This window comes from Cherax quadricarinatus, chromosome 40 (genome assembly GCF_038502225.1).
Source record: "Cherax quadricarinatus isolate ZL_2023a chromosome 40, ASM3850222v1, whole genome shotgun sequence".
Classification (NCBI taxonomy): domain Eukaryota; kingdom Metazoa; phylum Arthropoda; class Malacostraca; order Decapoda; family Parastacidae; genus Cherax; species Cherax quadricarinatus.
The window spans coordinates 24,263,865-24,277,506 of record NC_091331.1 but is presented as its reverse complement, the minus strand read 5'-3'; the positions used below and the strand labels follow the sequence as shown (position 1 = coordinate 24,277,506).

The window sequence follows — 13,642 nt, the reverse complement described above, 5'->3', positions numbered from 1 at the left end:
TGGATTAGTACCAGTCTTGGATGGTCGAGAGCACACCAGACCTGTGTCTTGCGTGACAAAGTATATAATAGCTCCTAACATGAGACAAGTATACCTGGAGGGTATTCCAGGGGTCAACGACCCCGCGGTCCGGTCCATGACCAGGCCTCTGGTCCAGTAACTGCGGGTTATTTATTTTTAGTATTATTTCTTTTTAAGAGGGGATTTACTTCTTGTATTCATGTCATGCTTACCATTTTTACTGTATTTCTTAAAACGCTGCATCCGCAACCCGGATCTGATCACCCAGGCTGTTAGTGGTTCACCAGTTTTTATTGACTGACATTTTTCGTGGTTTTTTAATCATTTTTGTTATTGTGCAGAAGGCTCAATTTTCACCTGTAGCTGGATAATACTGATATTTCTTATTTAAGCTTATATGTAGACAGTTTCGTAATTTATTTTGGACATAGTGATTGCCTTAATTTATTGCCAACTTCCGGTATTTATTTTTCTTTAATCCAACTCTCTCTTTACTGACTTTATCGTTGTTGACTTTATTCTCCGGTTAAAATATTATTTCATATATACTGTTAATAGATTATCAGAAGGATTGTATTATGATTTTATTCATGCGAAGCGCTAAACCCGTGTGACACACACACACACACACACACACACACACACACACACACACACACACACACACACACACACACACACACACACACACACACACACACACACACACATTATATATATAAATATATATATATATATATATATATATATATATATATATATATATATATATTTATTTATTTATTACACATAGTATATGGTATAGGTGGGAGTGACTAGAATGTGTACTGGGGCAAGAGGGTGATGTTAATTTTTGGCCTGAATGTTGATTCTGCTCTGGCAACATTGTGCATTTACCACTACGTATGATGCGATGTTATCATGCGAAGGTGTTTGTGCATTCTGGTATGTTTTTAAACCCTAGTGAACACATCCTAGCAATGTAGTATTTTCATTTTGCGCCGTGTTGGATAATTTAATGTGCTCTGCACACTCACGGACTGAACGATAGAAACAGGGTTGTGGTAGTTGAAATGGATCTTCGTCATTCCCCACTGGGAGCATAACTGCATTTTTTTGGTTATTAGTGATTCCTGGATTACATACTCATAATATTCTTGTTAAACGTAGAGTAATGCAACATATTGCTGGAGTCTCAAAATTGCAGGTACCTAATAGTTATTGTACATACCTGAATAGGGTTTCGGGGGTCAACGCTCTCACGTCCCGGTCTGAGACCAGGCCTCGTGGTGGATTAGGATCTGATCAACCAGGCTATTACTGCTGGCCACACGCAATCTGACGTACGAACCACAGCCCGGCTGGTCAGGTACTGGCTTTTGGTGCCTGTCCAGTGCCTTCTTGAAGACAGACAGGGGTCTATTGGTAATCCCCCTTATGTATGCTGGGAGACAGTTGAACAGTCTTGGGTCTTGACACTTACTGTGTTTCTGCTTTTTATTGGGGGAATGTTGCATCTCCTGCCGAGTGATTTCCGTGTGCAAGTTTGGTACCAATCCTTCTAGGATTTTTCAAGTGTATTTTATAAAGTATCTTTTTCGCCTGTGTTCCAGGGAATACAGATCAAGGGACTTCAACCGTTCCCAGTAACTTAGGTGCTGTATCGTACTTGTGTGTGCCGTGAAAGTTCTTTGTGCACTCTCCTCTCCAGGTCAGCAGTTTCTCCTGCTTTGAAGGGGCAGTTAGTATGCAGCAGTATTCCAGCCTAGATAGAACAAACGATTTGAAGAGAATTATCATGGGCTTGGCATCCCTATTTTTGAAGGTTCTCATTATCCATCCTATCATTTTTCTAGAAGATGCAGCATGTACATTGTTGTGATCATTGAAGGTGAGATACTCTGACATTATCACTCCCAGGTCCTACACATTACTTTTTCGCTCTATTTGTCGTATTATATCTTGAAAGTTTTAATTTCCTCAAATTTTCCATATCTGAGTAGTTGAAATTTCTCTTCACCGAACTTCATATTTTCCTGAGTGGCCCATTTGAAGATTTGGTTAATGTCGGCTTGGAGTCTTGCGGTGTCTTTGATGGAGGTCACTGTCATGACAATTCGGGTGTCATCTGCAAAGGAAGAGACGAAGCTATGGCTTACATCTGTCTTTATTTTTTCTATTAACACATCGGCAGTTTCCCACCAAGGCAGGGTGGCCCGAAAAAGAAAAACTTTCATCATTCACTCCATCGCTGTCTTGCCAGAGGCATGCCTACACTACAGTTATAAAACTGCAACATTAACACTCCTTCAGAGTGCAGACACTGTACTTCCCATCTCCAGGACTCAAGTCCGGCCTGCAGGTTTCCCTGAATCACTTCATAAATGTTACCTTGCTTACACTCCAACAGCACATCAAATCCTAAAAACCATTTTTCTCCATTTGCTCCTGTCTAACACGCCCATGCACGTTTGCTGGAGGTCCAAGGCCCTCGCACACAAAACCTCCTTTGCCCCCTCCCTCCAACCTTTCCTAGGCCGACTCCTACCCCTTACCCCGCCTTCCCTTCACTACAGATTTGTATACTCTCGTAGTCATTCTATATCGTTCCAACCTCTCTACATGTCCACACCATCTCAGTAACCCCTCCTCAGCCCTCTGGATAATAGTTTTGGTAATCCCATACCTCCTAATCTCCAAACTACGGATTCTCTGCATTATATTCACACCACACATTGCCCTCAGACATGACATCTCTGTCTATGTCAGATATAAGAATGAGGAATAGGATTGGAGCGAGTACTGTGCCTTGTGGAACAGAGCTTTTCACCGTAGCTACCTCAGACTTAACTCTGTTTATTATTACTCTTTGTGTTTTATTTGTTAGGAAGTTACAGATCCATCTACCAACTTTTCCTGTTATTCCTTTATCACACATTTTGTGCGCTGTTACACCGTGGTCGCGCTTGTCGAAGGCTTTCGCAAAGTCTGTGTATTCTACATTTGCATTTTGTTTATCCTCTACAGTCTACAGCATCCAGGACCTTGTCATAGTGGTCCAGTAGCTGGGACAGGCAGGAGCGACCTACTCTAAACCTGTGTTGCCCTGGGTTGTTTAATTGATGGATATTTAGTTGGTTGGCGATCTTGCTTCTTAGAACCCTATCTAAGATTTTTGTGATATGGGGTGTTAGTGCTTTCGGTCTGTAGTTGCTTCCAAGTGCTTTACTGCCACCCCTGTAAAGTGGGGTTATGTCTGTAGCTTTTAGTGAGTGTGGGATGACCCCTGTGTTCCCTCTCCATAGAATACTGAAGGCATGTGACAGGGGCTTCTTGCAGTTCTTGAAGAACGCGGAGTTCCATGAATCCGGGCCTGGGGCAGAGTGCATGGGCATGTCATTTATTGCCTTTTCAAAGTCATGCAGTGTTAGGATAATATCAGAGATTTTTGAGATGACCAGATTTTGTGTCTCCGTCTTAAAGAATTCATTTAAATTGTCGACCCTTAGTCTGGTTAACGACTTGCTGAAAACTGAGTTGTATTGGGATTTTAATATCTCATTTCTTTGCTGTCATCTGTGTAGGACCCATCTCACCTAAGCAGGGGCCCAATCATGGATGTTGTTTTACCCTTGGATTTGCAAAAGGGGAGAAGTATTTTAGTTTTTTTTTTTCAGTTTCCTTTATGGCTTTTGGTTCTTTGAGATTCTTGTTTCCTGTAAGATTCCTTAAGCTTAAGTTCGATATTTGCTATTTCTCCCTTTGTATTTCAAATATATTGGCCCCTCTCAGCAGCTCTGTGGTTCTTCGCCTTCGCCTGTATAAGGAGCGTCTCTCTTTCTAGTTTACATCTTCTCTTTCTTTTTGTTAATGAAATGTGTCTTGTGCAGACCTCAAGTGCCACAGATTTATTTTTTTCTAGGCAAAGTTTCGGATTGGTGTTGTTTAGGATATTTTACCAGCTTGTTTCATTTTGTATGTTTTTGTTATTGAAGCTGAATTTTGTGAAGATACCTCATAACTGATCACATTTTGCTGGTCAGGAGCCCTGTGCATACATGTCTGTACTTCTATTTTGTTGTGATCTGAGTGAATTGTCATTGATAGGGTTATACGCATCAGATCGTCGTTGTTGAAGATGATGTCCAGCTTATTGTCTAGTCTTTAAGGTTCTAATATTTGCTGGTTTAAAGTGAATTTGGTACAGAGATTTATTAGCTCGTGTGTGTGTGAATTTTCATCTGAGCTGCCTCCTGAGGTGATCTCTGCTAAAATATTATTTGATACACTCCTCCATTTTAGGTGTCTCAAGTTAAAATATCCCAGTAATAAGATGTCTGGGGGCAGGAGTTGGGAGATTTTCTGGACAGTGGTCAATTTTCAAAAGCTGTTCCTGGAATTGCTGGGAAGATGCATTTGGAGGCTTGTATGTAGCCATAATGACAAGGTTTTGGTTTTCGATCTTTACTGCCTAAGCTTCAACTACATCATTGGAGGTGTTTAGTAGTTCTGAGCAAATGAGTGACTCTGTGACGTACAAGCCAACCCCCCTTCCCTTGTTGCCTGTTTAGTCTGTCGCATCTGAATAGCTTATAACCTGGGATCCATATTTTGTTGTCAAAATTATCCTTTATGTGAGTCTCTGTGACAGTTGCAAACATTGCATTTGACTCCGTGAGAGTCCCTTAATGTAAGAAATTTTGTTGTTGATGGCTTTAGACCCTGTATGTTTGCAAAGATAAATGTCGTTTTATTGATGGAATTTAGCGGGATTTTATTTGCTGGCACTAATATCTGTTGTTCTTCTGTGCCTCTGCTCCAGAAGTGTTTTCAGTTGGTGTAAGATTTCTGTCATTTCTTGCCAGTCTTTTATCCTTCCTGGCACTAAAAAACCACCTTCTCTGGAGATGTTATGGCTCCCCTCTTTTGTTTCCCATGGTCCAGCAGGTTTGTCTCTTCTTGTCCCCTTTAAATGATATGTCTGGCATTATACGTTGTAGCATTTTCCATCATGGACTGACGAGAGACATATTTCAGGGTGAAATAAGTTACAGGAAGGGGAGTTGCGCCCTCCTGTTGTCATGTGGGTACGGCATTTTTTGGGATGGTCAGAGGTACATATCTCACCTGTTTTTCCAGATATACCATGCCTGCAGATACCCAATGCATAAAATTTGTGGGTTCTTATGTGTACCTATCTCTGTTGTGGATGAACTCCAACTGACGAATGCCAACTGATCCCGGTGCGTAAAATAAGAGATATGATATTGTTGGGATTTTTAGCAGTGAATGTTACTAAAGACAATGCGTCGTCGGGGACTGTCTGTCTTATTTCCTTTGAGGGTCCTTTAATCTTCTCCAGCAGGATGTGACCGTCAAAAGTCGACAAACATCCAGGTACCTACTGCTAGGTGAACAGGGACAGTAGGTGTAAGGAAGCACATTCAACGTTTCATTCGTGTCGAGGAACGATCCCCAGTTCCTGCGTGTGTGCGCTGAGGATGCTACCAACCGATCCACGAGCACCTATGTAATAAGTGTACTCTGGATTTCATGAGTACAGAGTGGTGAGTATACTGTGATTTATGAGTACACAGTGTGGTGCCTGTACTCAAATTCTCACGAATATTCACTGATCCAGCGTGTTGGGTCAGTCACTCGTATTGTTGAAGGTAATGGACGTCTCTCACCCGTGGAGGACATCACTGCATGAGTTATCAATAAAGAGGAAGTCTTGGTGGCGACCTTGAAGCTCATCGAGGGTAAACACTCCAGTGAGAACCTTTTGGACGAGAGTTCTCTTCAAGAAATGAAATATAAGTGGTGAGTGTTGTTGTTCTCCCACAGGGTGTGTGCACTGAGCTGAGTTATGTTTAGTGATGATAATGTAAGACATATACACACACCACACACCTCCAAAAGATTGTCAAGTTTGCATTAAACAAGTGTTTATGCAAGTGGTTGACCATTGCTGTGAATCCCTTCACAGCAACTGGGAAGCTGCGGTTAAGTTGGGGCTGTGGAAATACACTGGGATAGCTGTGTATAGTAGAGATAATTGTAACTATGTGGCTGACATTGGCGGTGTTATTTGTACTGTAGATGAGGAAAGGTCAGTGGAGGCATCCCACAGACAAATCAAGAGTAACCAAACAAATATCTGATAGAGTGAAGATATGGCTTGAATTTATAAGGAAGACCCCGGCAAGATAAGATTTTCGAAAATTCAGATGGCAAAGGGAAGTCAAGTGCTACATATTAAATCCTCAAAGAAGGCTGAAGGACACGATTGACAAATAGAATGGTGGAACCGTATTCTAACCTCTCTCGTAGGAGAGGTACGGTGGGAGACGTTCCGTGTAATGGCCTGGGTATCAGGATAGAATGTGCTCCAGTGATGACCAGCAGGGAAGACAAGTTACATACTAAAGAGACGGTGGACTTGAGTACAGTACCACCCAAAACTACTGCCCGGGTGAAGAGAGGGAAAACTTATGACGGAATGATAATGTGAAGCGCATGTGAACCCTCTTCTCCACACGCTTATGTAAATAGTGTCTAACCTAGTATCACGACCTCCTGCTTCTAGTGATTTTTTTCCCTGGTGACTCCACCTACCACTGCTCCACCTCATCTGTCTGCAGTATATAAGCCACATCTCTGCGAATATGCTGCATTTCTTTCAAGACTGATGAACTTAACACATCGACTCCACGCTGAGGAATTAATTACCCCTAACTTCCCTTTCATTTCCACCGTTCTCTGCATTGGACTGAAGAAACCACTTACTGGGGAAACTTTTCCAGAATAAAGATACCCAAATGTTGCACGAGTATCTCATTTATCAACTTGTCTTCTTTTATTACAAAGGTATGGAAGATACTTCAAGATTGAATTAGATTCTGGAAATGAAGCAGCTAGCTTATTGTGTATCCTATATACATCCTGTGGACGGTAGCGCTCAAGTATATGGATAGATCAGGAAGCTGGTGAATTACGAGAGGAAAGGAAATAGATAATACGAAATAAATGATACTAGGAGATACGAAATACTGTTGTCAAGTAATATGTTAGCCCCGAAATCAAATACACACATTACTAAAGAACTTTACTGTTTGCACACACGCGCTTAACTGACAAGATAAGTAACGTAGTGGGTCTGTGTACTAGTAACAGGATAAATATGTGCCAGGATGAACTACGTGAGGCTAAAAGTAATAGAATGAACAATTTCGCACAGCAGTTGTGGCATGTTCACTCGTAGAATGAGTCACCTGAGTCAGTCTTGCAAGTACACCTCTGGGGCTCACAGATAAACTTGTCCTTGGTGGTACTGGTGATCGTCTGGTCTCGGGCAGTATACTATATATATATATATATATATATATATATATATATATATATATATATATATATATATATATATATATATATATATATATATATATATATATATATATATATATATATATATGTCGTGCCGAATAGGTAAATCTGGCCAGTTAGCAAGAGCTCCTTTAAGATTGTCCTAAAATATATATATATATATATATATATATATATATATATATATATATATATATATATATATATATATATATATATAAGTAGTGAAGTTTTCTTCTGGGGGGTCCCTTCCGGTTTAGGGCCTTCCACTGGGGCATCCCTTCCGGTTTAGGCCTTCCACTGGGCGGTGTATCCGGTCTAGGACCAGCGGCTGGAGGGTCACCTTTTCACACCTAGGTGTTACTTCCGGTTTTGACCATGACCTCGCCCTCGAGACTACCTCACCCTTGACCCCCACAACCAATACCCCCGCCCACGACCCCCCCTTTGCGACCCCACCGTCGCGCCGCGCGCCCGCCCGCGCCCTTCGCGCGCGCGCCCCCGCGCCCCTTCGCGCGCCCGCCCGCGCGCCCGCCCGCGCCCTTCGCGACCCCCGCCCGCGCCTTCTGCTGCGCCTTCTGCAGCGTCGTCCGGATCGCCCCCGCGCCTCGAATTTTTTTTTTCTTATGATCTCCTTGGATCAAGGTTTTTGGATTCCCCCCTACGGGGTTTTCTTATGCTCTCCATCTCCTCGGATCAAGTTTTTGGGTACCCCTCCTTTCAAATCCCCCTCGATCAAAAAGTTTCTCAATGGGGTTCTTCAAAGTCTCCACTTCCTCGGATCCCCCTCCCACTTTCACTCCCACCCCAAAATTTCTCGATAATACAATTTTTTGGATCCCCCCTATGGGGTTTTCGAAATTCTCCATCTCCTCGGATCAAGTTTTTTTTTGGATTCCCTCCTATGGGGTTTTCGAAATTCCTCGGATCAAGGTTTTTGGATTCCCCCCTCTGGGGGTAAGCATTCAAAATAGACTCCTCCTATGGGGGCATGCTTACTACAGGTCTAAACATCTTCCCCTTATTATTTTAAAATGAACTAAAAGTTTCCTCTCATTAAGTTAAATGAACTAAAAGTTTCTCTCATTAAGTTAAATGAACTAAAAAAAGGTGTTTACTCGGCGGTCAGTGACGTCACGTTAAATGAACTAAAAAGACCACGCACACAGGTTGAATCAGGTCGACCCTTTTAGTTAATAAGGGGGCCATAGTAGTGACGTCACACACAGGTTGAATCAAGTCGATCCTAATAAGGGGACATAGTGACGTCACACACACAAGCTGAATCATGTCGAACTTTCAGTTCATTCAAGTTAATAAGGGGACACATATACATCATAGGGAAAACATTTTCATCATCAGAAAGACACATTTCAGGATAACACTAATACACAATATTTTTTTTTTCATTATTTATTATACAGCCATTACATTTCTGGTAATACAAACAAATACAATTTCATTGAAAAAAGCTACAATTCATTGACTAAAATCAACGTAGAGTAATTTTTCTTCTCTTGTAGAATTTCTGTGCATTTTGTTCAGGGTCGTCATCTTCTTCCTCATCTGTTATACAATAAACTTCTGGGGGGGAAGCTGGTGGATAATAAATGGGGGAATCCTCATCCATACATGAAGTAGGTTGGGAATTTGTCATAAAATATTCCATCTCGCTCCATACGCATTTATCGCAATAACAACTACTAACACATTCTCCACTCATATGAGACTGGGGAGAAGGGTCGATCTCGGCGTGGGTAGGAGTTACAATATCCTGGATAAAAGCGTTAACATCAACCACCTGAGTAGGAGGCACAGTCTCAACATCCACATGAGGTCGGGGAGAAGTCTCGTTGGTAGGAGGGGTAGCAACAGCATCTCCATATGGATGGGTAGGAGGCTGGGTGGATCTCGCTCCTAACAATCCCATCAACTCGCAAATCATTTGCTCCTGTCGGATTTGATTTGCGCGAATAAGTTCCAACAACCGCATTATATTCGCATCTGGCAAAGAAAAAAAAATTTCTCGATTAGAAGAAGAATAAGGCATATCTTTAATTGCATTAAAAAGTTTTATTGGTTAATACATTACACTTCTAAAATCATTTATGTGTAAAAAAAGATTTTTTCAATATTAGAACAAGATTCACTCAGATAATGAACAAAAAATCACTTACCATTTACCGCAGGTGGATTATTCCGACATACACAGGGATGCAGTCTTCTCTCCTCCTCGCAGACACCTCCAACGGAGTACTGAATTGGATTCATCCTTGACCCAACTTGAATGACAGTAGATGCAAAGAGTGACCCAGCACGGGCATTTATAGCAGCGTTATGACCTTTCGCCCCGCCTCTAACCTTTCGCCCCGCCTCTAAACGCCTCTACCCCACCGTATTATAATTCCAATATTTTACACAGATTTTCATAATTCCACGTTGAATTATTAGCAAATACACTTGAACATGAGGGTATATTGAAATGCTCATATGCATATTTCATTATAAATTGGTCATTCTTTAATTTATTTCTACCAAAATCTTTAAACAAATATGGTATAATTTTCTTGACGCTATAATTTGTTAACTTATACACAAAATATATAGCATATAAGCCGCACAACAATGATTTTTCATGTTGAATCCTCTGATTAATACCGTACATGAAATTTCTCTTGTATATAATTTTCTCATATATATTTGTATAATGTTTTAAATCCACCCCGAAACTATCTAAATATATTAATATGTATTTGTTCACATATATAGTAATCCAATGACCCATATTTTCATCTTGATCGTTCAATATATTAATGATGAAAATTACCGGCTTATCTTTTATCCTCATAATAACTTCATTTATATTATTTGCGGCAAAACATCCCAAATACGAGGCATATCTTCCCGTATGATGTTTCAAGGCAATATTTATTTCTTCACAATTCATGATCTATACTCGCGTATGCACTATCACTGTTCTATTTTCATTTATATTTAAAATCGCATTAGTTTCACCAAACATCAGACAAATTCTATTCTCATCTTTCGGTTTACCAAATGTCATATCTATTCTCAAATTACCATTCTTCTCGACAGATATAGCATTCTTAACCTGTTCACTTCTCAGGTCAACACCTAATATAGTTCTGCCTTGGAGAAAACTCTTATATGTAATCAGATGATCAGTCTCCAAACCCAGAGATTTCAAGGTAGCGTAATATAACCTACTCGCGTGGGTAGGGAACTTACAGTCAATATTAAGAATCATTTCTGAATTAATTGTAACCCCGAAATGATTCAAATCTTCATGTTGAAAATATAATGGATTAAAATTATATCCTCCATCATATGTCTTCATATCAACTAATATAATAAATATCTTATCGGGTATGACTTGTCCCCAAGGATTATCTGCGATCAATTGTGTTTGATTAGATGCCAGAATATATGATTTAAATAATGTCTTCTTGAACAGATATTCACACCCCTGCGGGTTTGCCCTCATGCTTGAATTCAATGCAATTAATGCATTCGTATACGGAATAACTTTATCGATCCATAATTTAATGGAATTAATATTATATTTATATGTTTTTCCGCTTAATGGAGTCATAATTACCCATGCGGGTGAATGCATTTCAAGTCTCAATCGACATTCGACACTATCCAGGATATATTCGTGAAAACTACTCACATCCAGCATCAAAGGGAAACAAGTATTCACTTCATTCGTTAATTTACCTTCGTCTTTCTTAATATCATCTAAATCAGCTGTTGTAATAGTACTACTTGCTGTGTCTTTATTACGAAAGAATGCTATTCTTCCCAATGTATCTAATTTTGATGGGGATAAATGCTTAAGCAGTTTAATATAACCCGTATATGAATAAAATGGATTCGATTCTATAAGTTGTTCATTGAGATACAAACACACAGATTTGAATATTGTCTGACTTATAGAGTTCACAAATATGACCTTATCATCCGTCTCCCAGTGCACTCCCATCCTCATTTGTTATATTTATGTTCATTTCCAAGGCCAGACTCGTTAAATCTAAAAAATGACCTTCTGAACTTTGTATTCTAAATTCGAGAAATTTATCAGATCCTTGATTTACTGGTAATACTTCACAGGTGCGTCTAGCTGCTATTGAGGATTCAATAATGGTATGTCCTGGTAATTTTGGGAATCCATCAGTTATGGAATGAGAATAAGTGGGGACGGGGGCGTTGAGTCCCCCTGGTGTAACGTATAGAGCACCAGCCGACATACTAACAATATGACAGTTAACAATAAACTAAAATTAATTAAATATTCCAGTTTCTTTTATTATTAAATTTCAATCGTTTCAAACCAATCTTTCTACTTCCTCCGGATAATAACTTCTGTCCGACACCCTTCAATGTTTCTACGCCTCTATTTCTCGCAGAATTTTTCAATGCAATACCATTATTAACATCGTTCAACACATTTTGCCCGTATTGTAATACTCCCGGAGCAAAGGTATTCAATAAGAATGGTAATGCTTTTCTGGCCATCCCACCGAGAAATGACAATAATCCTCCGCCCCTCCCTCTAGCTTTATATAATATAATATCATCTAAACCTCCCCCTTTCACCCTCGAAGTATCAAAGAGTTTCAGGAATGATTCCACTGAAGGAGGAGAGAAACTGGTTCTCATCTTGACGGTTCGTTCAATATTAACTCAACTTGATCATTCACTCTCGTTTTATAGGTCTTAAATGTAGTACACATACAGTAGAACACTTGTCATTATATTGAATTAACCTTCCTTTCTGATCAGCGAGCTTAATACTCACTTGATCAATTATCTTTTTATTAAGTGGTTTATACATTGTGGGGTCATAATTAGATCTTAATGTATTAATATCAACTACTCCCAAAAGAGATACCAACTGATCGCCAAAATTAATGGGATCAATCAAATCGCTATATATTAACATATAATTAATACCTGATTCAGGATCGGGTGGGTTTACCGCCTTCACACCAGACTCGTTAAAAATAATCTCTTTTTTATTGGTAAAGACATACAAAATTTCATTACCTGAGAACCCTAGCATATCGCTTCCTTCTTTATCAAATTCCAACCCCACATAAGCACTGGTAATATCAGAAGGTAGTATAATTTTTTTTTTCAAGTTAATAACCACTCTGTTTATTCCTGGATGATATGTGAACACAATTGAGTTTTTGGGGATGATAATACCCGTTGTATGTTTAACTGCTATTAAGAGATTTGCATTAATATCCTCATTTATTGCCTCTAAAATCCTTGTCATATCACCTCCAATAATTTTGCTCATATCAATTTTATGCATATATTTATTTACTGTAGATTTCTCATATGTAATACATATCTTCAAATTCTTTTGCGGTATATAATGCGTCTTGGGGTAAATTATATTTTTCAGAGCAACCTCATAATCAATTTTATTATCTAATATAATGGGGTCATATAATTTATTAATGAAAGCCGAAGGTGTATTGGCGGGAAATAAATCGAGACTTGAATCGCTACACACGTATAGAAGACGTTCAGCCATCTCTACACTCTTATAACACACACTAAATAAAAACATAACATCACAGAGTTTATATACTCACCTAATATGATATCCACGATGTTTCTCTCCTTACACCGCCTCCTTTATGTAATAATTGTTTTCTCACTTTTGTATTCCTCACAAAATCAAAATGTATACCTGATATATTTAATAAATGCTTTATTTCTGTTAAGTAATCAGAATCGATTCTTCTCGCTGATTTCACATTATTTTCTGATAAAACATTTAATATTTCAATAATATTACGTCCAGTAATGGGGGTAAGAAGGTCACCATTCTCATCCCAACTCACCAAAGGATTTCTTTGCAATAATACCAACATTGATTTCACATATTCTATATTTCTCGCACTCACTCTTATGTGCATGAATCTTGACAAATCTGGGGTTTTCTGAGGTTTCACCGAGGTGAGAGCAGGTGGGTTGACCTGCCTAGCGGGAGTAGTCTTAAACTTGCGTTTAACACCACGCTTCAAGCATGCACCACCACCACCTCCTTCTAAATTCTCATCACCCTCCGATTTTACTAACTCGAGAGGTTTCCGATTCATAACTGAAGTTGGTACAAGATAAAATTCTTTCATGATTTATTAAACAATCTCGAAATAATATTTACTGCTAGAGGTAATATAATGCCAAGAAGATT

General features: G+C 39.4%; 1 protein-coding gene across 1 annotated transcript; it reads right to left on the bottom strand.

Moving 5' to 3' along the window:
- Positions 1–8,735: 8,735 nt before the first annotated feature.
- On the bottom strand, positions 8,736–10,534 carry LOC138853805 (uncharacterized). Its single transcript, XM_070092793.1, has 2 exons — positions 9,585–10,534; positions 8,736–9,411 (listed from the first exon to the last, which is right to left on the bottom strand). The coding sequence occupies exons 1-2, from the start codon at positions 9,676–9,678 to the stop codon at positions 8,900–8,902; spliced, it is 606 nt and encodes a 201-aa protein (XP_069948894.1). The 5' UTR covers positions 9,679–10,534; the 3' UTR covers positions 8,736–8,899.
- Positions 10,535–13,642: the final 3,108 nt, after the last annotated feature.

Bases quoted from the DNA above. Each gene is read 5' to 3' on its own strand.
- LOC138853805 (XM_070092793.1), bottom strand. From the start codon at position 9,678: ATGAATCCAATTCAGTACTCCGTTGGAGGTGTCTGCGAGGAGGAGAGA. The intron at 9,412-9,584 runs GTAAGTGATTTT...TTTCTTTGCCAG, and splicing joins TAATCCACCTGCGGTAAATG to ATGCGAATATAATGCGGTTG.